Below are 12595 nucleotides of genomic sequence, written 5' to 3'. Positions count from 1 at the left end.
ACTTTTCCATAGGGCAGAGCAATGGAAAACAGCTGGCTTTCATCAAAGTACAAGAGTACAAGATTGAAGCCACAAGCGTTGTCCTCTAATCTCAGAAATGACATCTCATTACTTTTGTCATATTCGACTCATCAGAAATGAGTCACATTTACGGAGAGAGAACTAATTCAGATCATGAATACCAGGAGTTGGTGACCATTGGAAGCCATTTTCTCAGCTCTTTACCACAACTGAAAAAAACAATATATTGTCTTAATAGATAATAATCGTTTAATGGTTTTCAACAAGCAATTATGTAACATTTTGTGTCTAAAATGTTATATTTATAGTGTACTTTTTCTTAGGATAGTGAAATAGGATTCCAAAATATTAAGTGTAATCTTACCTAACTTGACGTTAAATTTTTTTAAATCAGTATAGTTTTTAAACATGATTGGCATTACACCTGCTACTGATCTCCCCTTCCTAATCCCAGTTATTGCAGAGATGAGAGGAATTTTTGTTTAATTTAGTCATCTATTAGTTACCACATATGCATACATCCAGAGAATTTTATTTCATTAACTGCAAGGAGTCAATTTTGTATGTATCAAAATTTGCCTCTCTCCTCCAGTAATGTGGTTTGTTCACAACAAGTAGTTCTGCAATTCATACATTATGATCAGCAAAGTAGGTGGTGAAAAATGAGTGAACTTGTGAATTGCTTTAATTTTAGTGAAAAGAACTTTAATTTTTTTTAAAAAGCAAATCTTGTAATTTCAGTAGGAATTGAAATTAGTGAGCCATTGAACATCTTAAAAATCCAGTCTTCTAACTCTAAAAGATCTTTATACTGAGTATAAGTCTTTGTAAAATACTGTGACCTAAATCTCTTCCTTTATTAAAAGAAATATCTTCCTTTATTAAAAGAAATAAAATTTGAAACAATGACAGCTATCCTAACCAAATCACTAAATGAGTTCATAACCAAGTACTTCTTAGTACTTCTCCATAAAACTTCTATATGACTTGATTTTTTTGATAAACAAATGCTGTAGTGATCTGATGAAAATTTCTTCCACGAATTGTTTTGTAGTTTATAGAAAGTCAGAATTTATCCAGAAGCCCACTAATGCCAGTTGCACTTATTCTTATTTCATTTTCATGTGAGTTAATAAAATATGAATACAAAGAATTTCTGTCTTTACAAAAATGAGAGTACTTATGAAATACTTAATAAAAACAAATGGCTTTAAACAAAATTCCTTTTTAATGACATAGCTGAGGTGATTATTATAAAAGATGAGTTATAACAATATAAAAGAGTTACAACAATATAAAACTTTGTCAGAATATTGATATCACCTGGAGTATTTGGAAAAAAAATTTATGTCCAAATTATATCCCCACAGATTCTAATTTAGGTTACTTTACATATTCACAATAGTATGTAAATGTAATCACTTTTGTCTGACCTCTTTGCCAAGCATAATTATTTTGAAGTTGTACTAGCTTCTGTCTATCAATTGTTTTTCATTGGTGAGGAGCATTCCATTATGTGGATATAAATTTTTGGCTATTACATTTAAAGCTGTTACAAAAATTTAATATACCATTTTTGTATAGATATATGTTTTTATTTCTCATTGGTTTATACCTGGAATACTCAAACACTAAATGTCTGTTTCATTTAAGAACTAAATTTTCCAAAAGTATTTTATACTACCAAAATTAGGAATGACTGTCAGTAATTTGTTCCATGTGTTTTCCCCCCTTTTCTGCTTTCTTCTGGGTTATTTGAACATTATTTAATACTTCATTTTAATTGACTTTGTGATTTTCACTATATCTCTTTATGTATGTGTATTTTTACATAGATTTAGTATGGGCTCTAAGAATCACAAAATAGAAACTTAACTTTTCATATTCTGCTTAGAATCATTATTTTACTGCCTAATTTGATACGTAGAAACTCTGTCACTCTTTACCACCTACATTTTGTTGTCACATATATATATACATTATTTTACTTACATTATTGGCAATGTTGTTATTTTTGGTTTCAATCATCAAATATATTTTAAGAGGAAAAAGTCTACCACATTTACCCAGATAGTCACTATTTCTGCTGTTTTCTCTTCATTCTTGGTGTCCCAAGTTTCCTTCTTACATCATTTCCCTTCTGTCTAAAGAGCGCTGCTTATCATTTCTTTTAGAGTTGATCTGATGGCTCTATTTTTACAAAAAGGAATCTGCAGTTATTCAAATACTGTTTTCTCTGTAGATAATTTGATCTTTTCCTCTAACATCTTTAAATATTGTTTTAGTTTTCAGCAGTTTGGATTTATTTGAGTTTATCCAAGTCAGGAGTAGTTCCACTTTTTCAGTTTGTGATTTTATATCTTTCACAGCTTGAGGAGTTTTTACCTAATATTTTTCCAGTTATTTGTTGCTACCATATTTTTCCCCTCTCCTTCTGGGACACCAGGGTCATAAATGTTAGTTTTTTGCTAATTATCCCTCTTGTCTCTGAAGCTCTGCTCTGCCCTCCCCCAGTGTTTCCCCCTTTGGTGTCAGGACTGTGTAAGTCCATTAACTCTACCTTGAAGTTCCTCTGTCAGCTCCAATCTACAGTCAGTCCATTAAATTAAAATACTTTTATGTTGAAAAGTTTTGAAATTTCCAATTGGCTATTATTTCTGTCTTCTGTTTCCTTGCTGATAGTTTCTATTTTAACATTTGTTTCAAATGTGACCACGTCACTTATGCATTTTATAATGCTACCTTGAAGTCTTTGCAGGTAATATCAAATGCTGTGTCAAATCAGCTTTGGCTTCTATTACTTGTCCTTTCCTGAGCAAGTTCAAATAAATTTTCATTGTTTTTTTCATACGTAGAGTACTTTTGGATTACATTCTGCACAGTTTGATTACTCCGTTATGCAACTCTAGGTCTTGTTTCAGGAAGAATGGCAACATTTTCATTCTAACAGGTCCTTGACAAAATGGTTCAGGATGGATATGTATATTCAATTTGATTCTAGTTTCCAAGGCCTTTTCAGATCTGTCCAGGTGTGAGCCACTCAGACTGTGACCTGAGTGATAGTGGCGAATTGTTTTTTCAAATTTTTTGTATGATATTCAGGATTAAATACACAAATACTCTACTCAGGAAGGAGTCCAAAAGTTTATAGACATTTTTCTGGCATCAGTGTCCTGAGCTCCTTCATCTCTATGCTTTCCTTGGTATTTCCAGATCCTCTAGAACTGCCTTTATTCGTTGTCTTTTCAGAAGCTTTAGGCTCTGGTTACCATGTTCTGGTTACCATTTTTTTGCCTCAACTTCAGCTCAGAAGTGAAAAGACAGACAAGAGGCAATGGGCTTTGTTCCCACCTTGTTGGAATCCAAGCTCTATAAAGAGATGACATAACTTTATTTGAATATGTATTAAACAATTCTAATTCTACCTACTTACAAAAAGGAAATTTTTAAAAATCTTGTAATTTAAGCTTTGTCCACTAGGCGTCCTCAGTTTAATTTATTAGAATTAAACTTTGTGAAGTTTTGGTCTCTAAAAACCTTTTAAAAACTTAACAAATATTTTAAATGAAATTCAAGATAATATTTCAGGTGAGAAATTATGCACAGAACTGTTAATATTTTAAAAATTTTACTACCCTGCCAAATCTATAAATACTTGTAAATGTGTACTGGAAATTTTAAGTATTACCTGTAATTTTCACACTATATGGTATCTCGGTGAAGAATTTATTTATTCTAAATTATTTTCTTACTGCCAAATTTTATCTTTATTTTCTCTCTTAATTTTTAAAGGGTCTTGGGACTGGAGTTAAACAAAGACAGAGATGTTGAAAGAATCCATGACAGTGGAGTTAACACACTTGACATTGAACCTGTTGAAGGGAGATAGTAAGTTTTTCCAACTTGTATTACCACTTTTTCCTTGTGAAATGTACTACAATCTTTTCTCAGATTAGTCGTGTAGAAGTTTCATAAAAAGTCTGAATTATAACATTTTTCAACTCATGATTTCAATTACACAGAATGTCAAAACTGCAAACTGTTGCCAAATATATTCACTGCTAAATTAAAAAATACTGAGTTTGTTTAGATGCAGAGGAGTTGTAAGGCTGGGATATGTCTTTAAGTGCTATTTTAAAAAACAGCTACTACTTACATGGTGTCCAGGGAGAAAACAAATAAGCAAAAGGATATTTTTGAGAATTCAGTTTGAAGCACATTAATAAGAAAATCACTATTGCATATACTTTTATTCCTTTCAATCTTTTTGACTCCACACTGGCTGGATAGTTTGAATCATGTGAATCTGAATAGATTGCCTTGCTCCGGCTCCGGACACCACATTACCCATACAAGAAGGTTTAGGGCCCCGGGGCATAGCTCCATGGACGTGTTTAGCCTAATCCAGGCCTAGGCTCAAATGCTAGTACCAAAAAGGAACATTGAACACTCTGCTGTATAGTTGCACATTGTATAAAAGTAACTAAGACTATCTGTCAAGTTATACTTAGTATTTGTTTCAGGATTTTTATTTTGTAATATGCTATTATCCATTAAATCAGAATAACTTTCATTTTTTAATCCTACCTTCTACCATAGTCTCAAATAGCAGTCATAAGGAAAATCAGTAAATAAAATTCTCACTTAGCGTGCAGTTATATTTAAAAAAACACAGGCAGTATGGTTTTTTTATTTTTTTCTTTTTCCTTACTTCTTTTTCCTGAAAAAGAAAAAACACCTACTCAAGAACAGCTGTGGGGTTCTTACTTATAAAATATACACAAACATGTGATAGTATGAACAGCTATTTTGAAGAAAACAAGACATCATAATAGCTAGTGCTGATTTAATATCATCTTGTTTTGAAGTCCCATCAAGCTGTTGTCCTTCTGTCTCCATTGGTTTTATCATGTAGTATCTTATTGGATTTTAATATATGTGATAGTATAAACAAAATTTTTTGTAGACAAAGAGGTAATATAGAAACCGTTGTTCATTTTCTATTAGCTGGTTCTAAATATCCTGTAATACTTTCATTCTCTTGAATGGTTTCACACTGTCTTGATATGTTTGATGCTATAGTATGTGAAGTTATACTCAGATATTTCAAGGAAAGAGACACTATGGTAAATACTATTATGTCAGGTTATCTGGTGGTGAAACACTATGTTTCTTAAATTGTTCTGTTCTGACCTGTGTTGTTTTGTTATGTTCTCTTGTATCTCAATCTCCCCCTTTTTTCCTTTTTTTTAAAAATTAATTTATGTTTTATTATTTTTTTAATTAAGGGGAAAATAAATTAAAAAATAGTGGAATATATTATACTAACTTTTTTGTTTTCCTGTGAACCTGATTTGAACCCCTGTATTGCTCTCACCATCTTGTTTTGACTGATTTTACTCTATTCTGTTTTGTTTGATAGTATCAAATTTGAGGGTATAGGCAACTACTTTGAAGGCAATAAGATTCAGTATGATGCCCATTCTGGTTTGACTATTATCTTCTTTTGAAGTCCTGTAAGGTCTCCAATGTTTAGGTTTTATTGGTTTTGTCCTGTACTGTTTTGTTCAATTCTATTATACCTGATGATATAGGCAACTCTTTTTCAGATAGCAAGAGGCATTATGGTAACCATTGTTGATCACCTGGCATTCTGTTTTTACATCATGTACTATGTCCATCCTTCTGTTCTAACTAACTCTGTTTTGTTTTGTCACATTTGGTTTTATTCTCTTCAAAAAAAAGTATTAAGAACTGTGGGAGTAGTAAAACCCAAAATGTGTAATTGTTATTGTAAAAGAGAGAGGAAAAGAAAGTGCTCTAAAGGATATAACTGCATGTATATTTAAGAGTGTAAGATAGAAAATGATATTACTAAGTTTTTGTTGGATCATTGAACAGAACTGTTTGCAGTCTCACTGTTTGAATGTCCACTTTAGTATGCTTTAATTTTGTAATTTGAACAACTATTTCTAAGATGACAATATATAATCTATTAACTAGTGATTTCTTACTGTTTATTTTTTTTTGAAATTCTGTATTACTTGTACCCTTTTACTGTTTTTTTTTTTTTTCTCTTTAAATAAAAAAAAAATATACACAGACATGAGCATCTAGGGATACTTGACTCCTTTTGGCCTTATGTTCTAGTGGGAAAGGTATTTGGTACTTCATTCTGACCAGCTCTTTGGCCCAGTGATCAGTTGTAATTGGTGAGTCAGTGGGAAATGTGGAAATTTACAGATTATATCTGTATGAAGTATGTTTGAGGAATAGGTTTAGATATGTTCTTATAGAACATAGAAAAGTCTGAAAACTTGTTACAGTGGTTTTCTCTTTGAGTAAATGGTAAAAACCTACAGCTATTTTATTGTTTGCTAAGCCTTGTATTTTGCATTTTAAAGAAATAAATATGAAAGTATATTTTAAGTACATAATTAAATACTGACTTTCCTTCCCTTAAGAAAATAAATGTATGTCCAACTCACATAAAACATCTGTTAGTATTTGCCATCTACCATGAGCCCTGAAATGACATCACTGAAAATATTATGCAGTGAAATTAATCCAAAAAGAAAGAGGATCAAGAAATGTTTGGAGGACAGAGGAAAGCATGGGAAAGAAGACCCAGAAATGAATTGTCATGTGCTGCGTATGCATACCAGCTCCCCACAAGGAATGTGAACATTATGTATTACATACCTACTAACAAATCAAAAATTTTTGTAAAACCAGAATAGAAACCTGTTGCTGATCCGAGCAGTGCCTCTCTGTAATCATAGCTAATAGGGAGGCTGAGGGTAGAGAGTCTTTACCTCGAGCCCAGTCTCACAATACCTCATCTCAGAAAAGAGGGAGGCAGGGAGGAGGACGAGGAAGGAGAAAGGGTAAGAAAGAGGAGGGAGGAGAAAGATATTCCCCAAGTTAAGTGATTGTTGGAAGAAAACTATCTAAAAGTTGTATTTTAATAGATTCAACTCCAGAAAGTATATTTTCATAATCACTGTGTTGTTTCCATTTAAATCTCCTAAATTCTTCTAAATTAATTAATCTTAATACCCATTTTTCTTGTCTATATAAAAACATAAAGCCATCAGGGTGTAGTGGCACATGCCTACAATCTCATTTTGAGTTTGGTTCCAACTTGGGCAAATTAGCAAGACCATCTTAAAATAAAAATTTTAAAAGCACTGGGGATAGAACACTTGCTTTAGCATTTGAGAGGCTCTGGGCTCCATGCCCAGTACCACCAAAAAAAAAAAAAAATAAAAATAAAAAACAGTTCACAAAAACAAAAAGAAAACCTATGAAGTCTTATCCATGGTCACTCTGCTGGCAAAATAGTAACCTCACAGTTCAGTAATATTAGTGCCATCAATACCTCACAGTACTTCAAATAGCATTCAATAATGGGTTCATTTCAATAATGCTTTGATTTTTTTTTCAATCTACTTAATAGAATCAAAGGCAAACTTTTGGAATCCATTCTAATAAGTGCAAAAGTTCTGACATTATAAATGCCATTTAAATTTAGTTAACCAGTTCAACTTTAAAATTAATCATGAATTTCAAAATGATGTTTATAATGTCCTACTTTAAGAAAGAAAACTATTTTACTAAGTTAAATTGTGAAGCAGAAATATTTTTGGAATTTTTGGGGGTACACATCATGGTAACTGTCTCCTGTGTTCAAACATTTTATCACTCAAAATGAAGGTTCTAGTTGTTGAAACTTACATGGATTTCTCTGTGTATGTCATTATTGTTGAATATTTTTTAAATACTAAGCATGACAGTATTTGACTTTTTCTGCTCCCCATAATGAATCGTCTCTAAGACATTACTTTTTCTTCTCTCCCCTCCCTTCACCGCTCCCCTTCCCTCTTTTTTCTCCTCTCCTTCCCTTCCCACCCCTTCCTTCTCCTCTCTTTATCTCTTCCCTTTTTGCCCTGCCAAGGCTCTAACCTACAGTCTTAATACATGCTAGATAAATGTTCTCCTGCTGAGCTACCTCCACAGCTCCAGGAACTACTTTTATATTAACTAATTGTTTCATAAATTGGTTTTAAATATTTCTTAAGCATGTCCGTAAATCAGCATATGCTGGTAGTTTATGAACTGTTGGATACTGATTCAGAACAAGATAAGGAGCTTAACCAGAGTGTACACTTATAGCATCACAGTCGCTTGCTTTAATGGAGCTATGCTTGTTTTTTAGAGTTTTTGTTTGTTTGCTTGCTTGCTTGTTTTTAGCAAGATGTTTTCTATGAAGAAATCCATACGTCTGTTTCAGGGAGAGACGTATTAAATTAGCACTGCTCTATGTTTATTTTTATTGAAAATCAAGTGAAAATCTTTTGATCAATGTGTTTATTGATGAGAGCCCCAAAAGATATCAGTGTCAGCATAGTGTATTAAAATGGCAAAATAAAAAAGAAACAGTATATAATACTTACAATACAACCAGTTCAATGAAGCATCACCACAAACTCCAAACATGAATAAGTGGAAACAAACCTTTGCTAACTATAAGGTCTGTATAGCATCTGCATTTATTCCAGAGTTTGAGTTCACTAAAAAGCAGTGGGGCATCTGACATATCTGATAAATCCAAAATAACCAGCATTTTGGTTGAAATGCTTAGTGATCCAGTGTGATTACAGCAAGTAAATTGGGAAAGCAGGGAAGACCAGAGTCACAGACAAGTTCAAGGCGTGCACATGGGAACCATGGGTCAGGTAATCTCTCCAAACAGTGAATGAGTCAGAGCTCCTGCCAGGTCACAACCTTACACTGAGGAGAAGCTTCTTGGAATAGAATGCAAGTTGAGCTTGAGCAGCACAGGAATAATTAATAGAAACAAAAGGAGAAGATGATCCCCGCCCCCAAAAAAAGGTAAACAGCAGGAAATCTCTGAAAGTGAACTCTGATATTTTGGACATCCTACCAAAAATAAACAGGGCTTTAAAGAAGAGGTGTTCTAAAGATAGGAAGTTTAAACATTATTCTAAACCAAAACTCCCCATTGTAAAAATTAGGAAAATTAATTTTATTAAAAATGTGCAAAAGAGTAGAATTAAGATCAAAATCCATACAAAAATAAAGAGCAAAGAGAAAAGAATCCCATGAGAGACAGCGCTACAGAGTTAGGTCTGCCAAACAGATGAAAAGCTAATACTTCAAAACTAACCAAAAGTTATTTTAAAATGTATAATGTATGACAGAATTATATGTTGGACTTAGAAAAACTCAGAAATGAGGCAGACAAATTCAAGAGTACATTAGAAATGCAAAAGTATTTCAGCACTGAGTATTAAAGCATAAAGAACACAAACAAATAAACACAGAGGGAATGCTTTAGAATTTGGAGAAAGCTTGGTGGCTATGCCTGTGATCCCAGCATTCAGGAGGTTAAATAAATCAAGAAGATTGCAGAAGGCCAGCTTGAGCTAAGCTGCTCAGTGAGACACAGTCTCAAAGAAACAAAAAGAAAGAAAGAAATAGAAGATGGAAAGAGAATAATTTTAAAAATTAGAAAGAAATGCATTTATAAGGTTGATATCTATACATATCAAATATGGGCAAGGAAATCCCATGTATATCTAATCGGAGTTAGCAGAAAAGAAAATCAAAGAAACAGAGACAAACAAGTATTAAAAAGAGAAAACCTTTTTACTTTTAAATGGGGTCTGACACTGTATATAAAAGGGAAAGTCATCTTATCACCAGACTTTAACTTTGAAATTTTTTTAATCTAAGATGCTCAAGGATTTTATATCTAGTTAAATCAATTTTCAAGCATAAAACAAAGAAATTACTTATAACATATAAGAACACAGGAATTATTGTTTTTTAATAGCATTCTACCAAAAATGCAGTCAGACAACCAGAATCACTAGGACAGCAACATAAGCATTGATGTTAGGCATTAATATTAGCAAATAGCAGTACTTTATATAAATATATAAATGTGTGGGTATAGCTATTCATTTGGCTGTGTAAATCACATTACATTTTAAATGACAGACCATGAATTCAGGTATTAGAGTCTACCTGGCAATTGCAGCACACATGATCTTGTTTCTACAACAAATAAATTGTAAAAAAGGATGGGGGCCATGTAGGAGGAGAAAGAGTGAATGAAAGATGGATATAAGGGGCTGCTAAAGATTTAAAAATTGAAAAATTTTAAAACAAGTCAAGTATTCATGACTATACATTTGAATGATGGCTAGTATCCATGAGTATATTTTTGAGTAATACCTAATATTCTCGGGTATGCTCTTGAGTAATGAATAATGAACTGTACAGAAAAAAAGTGGTTACTATAAAAGTCATGACAATGAGTTATTATGTGGAAAGATCCCATTTTTGGACCTTTATGAAAAATCTTTTGATGGTACTCCTAAATTTATAATTTGTTTAACAGTAGAACAAAATTATTATTACAATATATAAATCCAATCCAAAAGAAGTATAAAACTGCAAACTTGCTTGAAAACAGTTATATCATCACAAAACAAAACAAAACAAACAAAAAACTTCCAAAGAAAGTTACTCTAAGGAGATAAAAACTGGAAACAAGGAAAGATTTTTTTGCCAAACTACTTGAACATTTGAAAAGTAAAAGAAAAATCAAGAGTGCTCTTCATTTTGTAGAATTTTCACTAACCTTACCATATCCTGCACCACCTATTGTTATTTTCTAAATGAAATATTAGAACCTTTAGGGAGTTAGTGAAAGAGGCAACAACTTCAAATTCAAAGATGATTTCAGACTATTTCATGAAAAATGAACTAAAACACAATACAAAAATAAATAAATAAATGAATAAATGAAACAAAGTCTTAAGTGACACATTCAGATTTTTTAAAAAAAAAGCTCATTGAAGTATGTGAAGTCCCAAGATACTATTGTGCAAACTAAGTTTAACCAATGTGAAAGGTTTTTGTTTCATGTATATGCTTATATGTTACTTTTAAGTTTGAAATTGTTTTGCTAAGCTTTTAAATACAAAATGATGGGGTCTACCAATATAATAGGCAACTTTCAGAGCAAGGAAATGTTTCCTTTTTTTCCCCCAAAATCCATTTCATTTGTTTTTTAGCACCCTGTTCTATGCTCTTAGGTAACAATTTGAGCTTTCTGGCCCCTGTTGACCTCTTATCTCTCCCCACTCTTCTATACTTCTTAGGCAACGTGTTGCTTCTTTTGGTTTCTACAATGAACCTGGATTGTTAACTCCAATTCTTCCTTCAAATTCCAATTTAAATATTACAATCAAGGAAATTCACCTTGAATCCCAAAACTAGAATAAATGTAAGTTATTGTCACAGGGATCTCAATTATAACTAACAGTTTGTGTGATTATATATACTATTTGGTTTTCCTATATGCTGTAAGCTTTAGACAGGAACAGAGCCTCTCTTGTCCATAGGCATATTAACACAGTACTTTACATGTTGTTAGATACTCAGGTGAAGCTGAACAAATGGAATCAATACATTCATAAGAGAAAGAAGGAAGATACTTGGAAGGAACTTAGCACTTTTATTATCATATCAGCTTTGTGATTTAGGTGAAAAGGCCCTCCTTTCCAGCAAACCTTGAAATGTTTAGACATGGGCCATAAGGTACCCAATGTCACAGGGCTATTATCAGTAGTGGCTGGTCTCTCTGATTGCATTTTCAATTAGCACAATTATAATTAACATTTAAAACAGCTTTATAACATCTTACTTTCTTAGATAAGAACTATCATTTGTCCTTTGTACCATCTGTTCTTTTTGGAAATATGAAGATAAACCTAAAAGATCACTGAGTTTTTCTATTATAAAATTTTTAGGCTTACTTTTTAAAAAAGTTTTTACTAGTACATGTTTGCATAAATGATTACATTTCTCATGGGGAGTTGGTAACATGTATAGAACACATACATATCTTAATTTTTTTTGTCCCCTACTGTTTGCATTTCTCCCTGTTCCTTCCATTACTTTGTCCCCTTTCCAATTGCAAAACCTCTATTTTAATTTTTCTTTTTCAACTCTTTTTTTACTCCTTTTTCCCTCCTCCACTTCATCTCATGTTGAAAACAAGGATGAAATCTAACTCTAATAATTGTTAAGAAATTTTAGCTTATTAATGTTTATTGTGGTCCTCCTTCATGAAAAATAACTCCATAATTCAATTCAGTGTTTAAACGGCAACTTTTCATAATATAGATCATCATAAATAAATGAAGTAATGAAATGATCAACTTATGTGAACTTTTTTATTATCAGCATGTTATCAGGTGGTTCAGATGGTGCGATTGGACTTTATGACCTTGAGAACTCCAGTAGACAACCTTATTACACATGTAAAGCTGTGTGTTCCATTGGCAGGTGTGTATTGAAAAATATAATTCATAAATTTGTAAACAGTGAGTATTTTTGCATATAATGCAAAACATGAAAATAGCAATAATCTGAGTGGCTGAAGCAAGTTATTCAAATGATGTATTTATATCTGTCCCTGTTGGTGCTTTCTTGGTAATAACTGAAATTCAAGTGTAGCCTTCTTAAATGTCATTTG

At 32.2% G+C, this 12595-nt stretch overlaps 1 protein-coding gene across 4 annotated transcripts in view; it reads left to right on the top strand.

The window, feature by feature from the left end:
- Ercc8 (ERCC excision repair 8, CSA ubiquitin ligase complex subunit) overlaps nucleotides 1-12595 on the top strand; it is a 54061-nt gene that overhangs the window by 1846 nt on the left and 39620 nt on the right. For 2 of the 4 annotated variants that reach the window (XM_063258213.1, XM_003462714.5), the window contains exons 2-3: nucleotides 3814-3909; nucleotides 12304-12405. In XM_063258213.1, coding sequence (XP_063114283.1) covers nucleotides 3814-3909; nucleotides 12304-12405 — 198 coding nt within the window. Of the gene's footprint in view, nucleotides 1-3813; nucleotides 3910-11216; nucleotides 11342-12303; nucleotides 12406-12595 lie in introns of those variants that run through there. The other 2 variants (XM_063258211.1, XM_013144469.3) reach the window with 2 other exon arrangements.

The sequence above is a fragment of the Cavia porcellus genome, unplaced genomic scaffold (assembly GCF_034190915.1).
Source record: "Cavia porcellus strain 051 isolate PalLab524CR breed Dunkin Hartley unplaced genomic scaffold, mCavPor4.1 scaffold_11, whole genome shotgun sequence".
In the NCBI taxonomy this organism is placed as follows: Eukaryota; Metazoa; Chordata; class Mammalia; order Rodentia; family Caviidae; genus Cavia; species Cavia porcellus.
The sequence above is the reverse complement of the archived record's forward strand: the minus strand, read 5'-3'. Positions and strand labels throughout refer to the sequence as shown.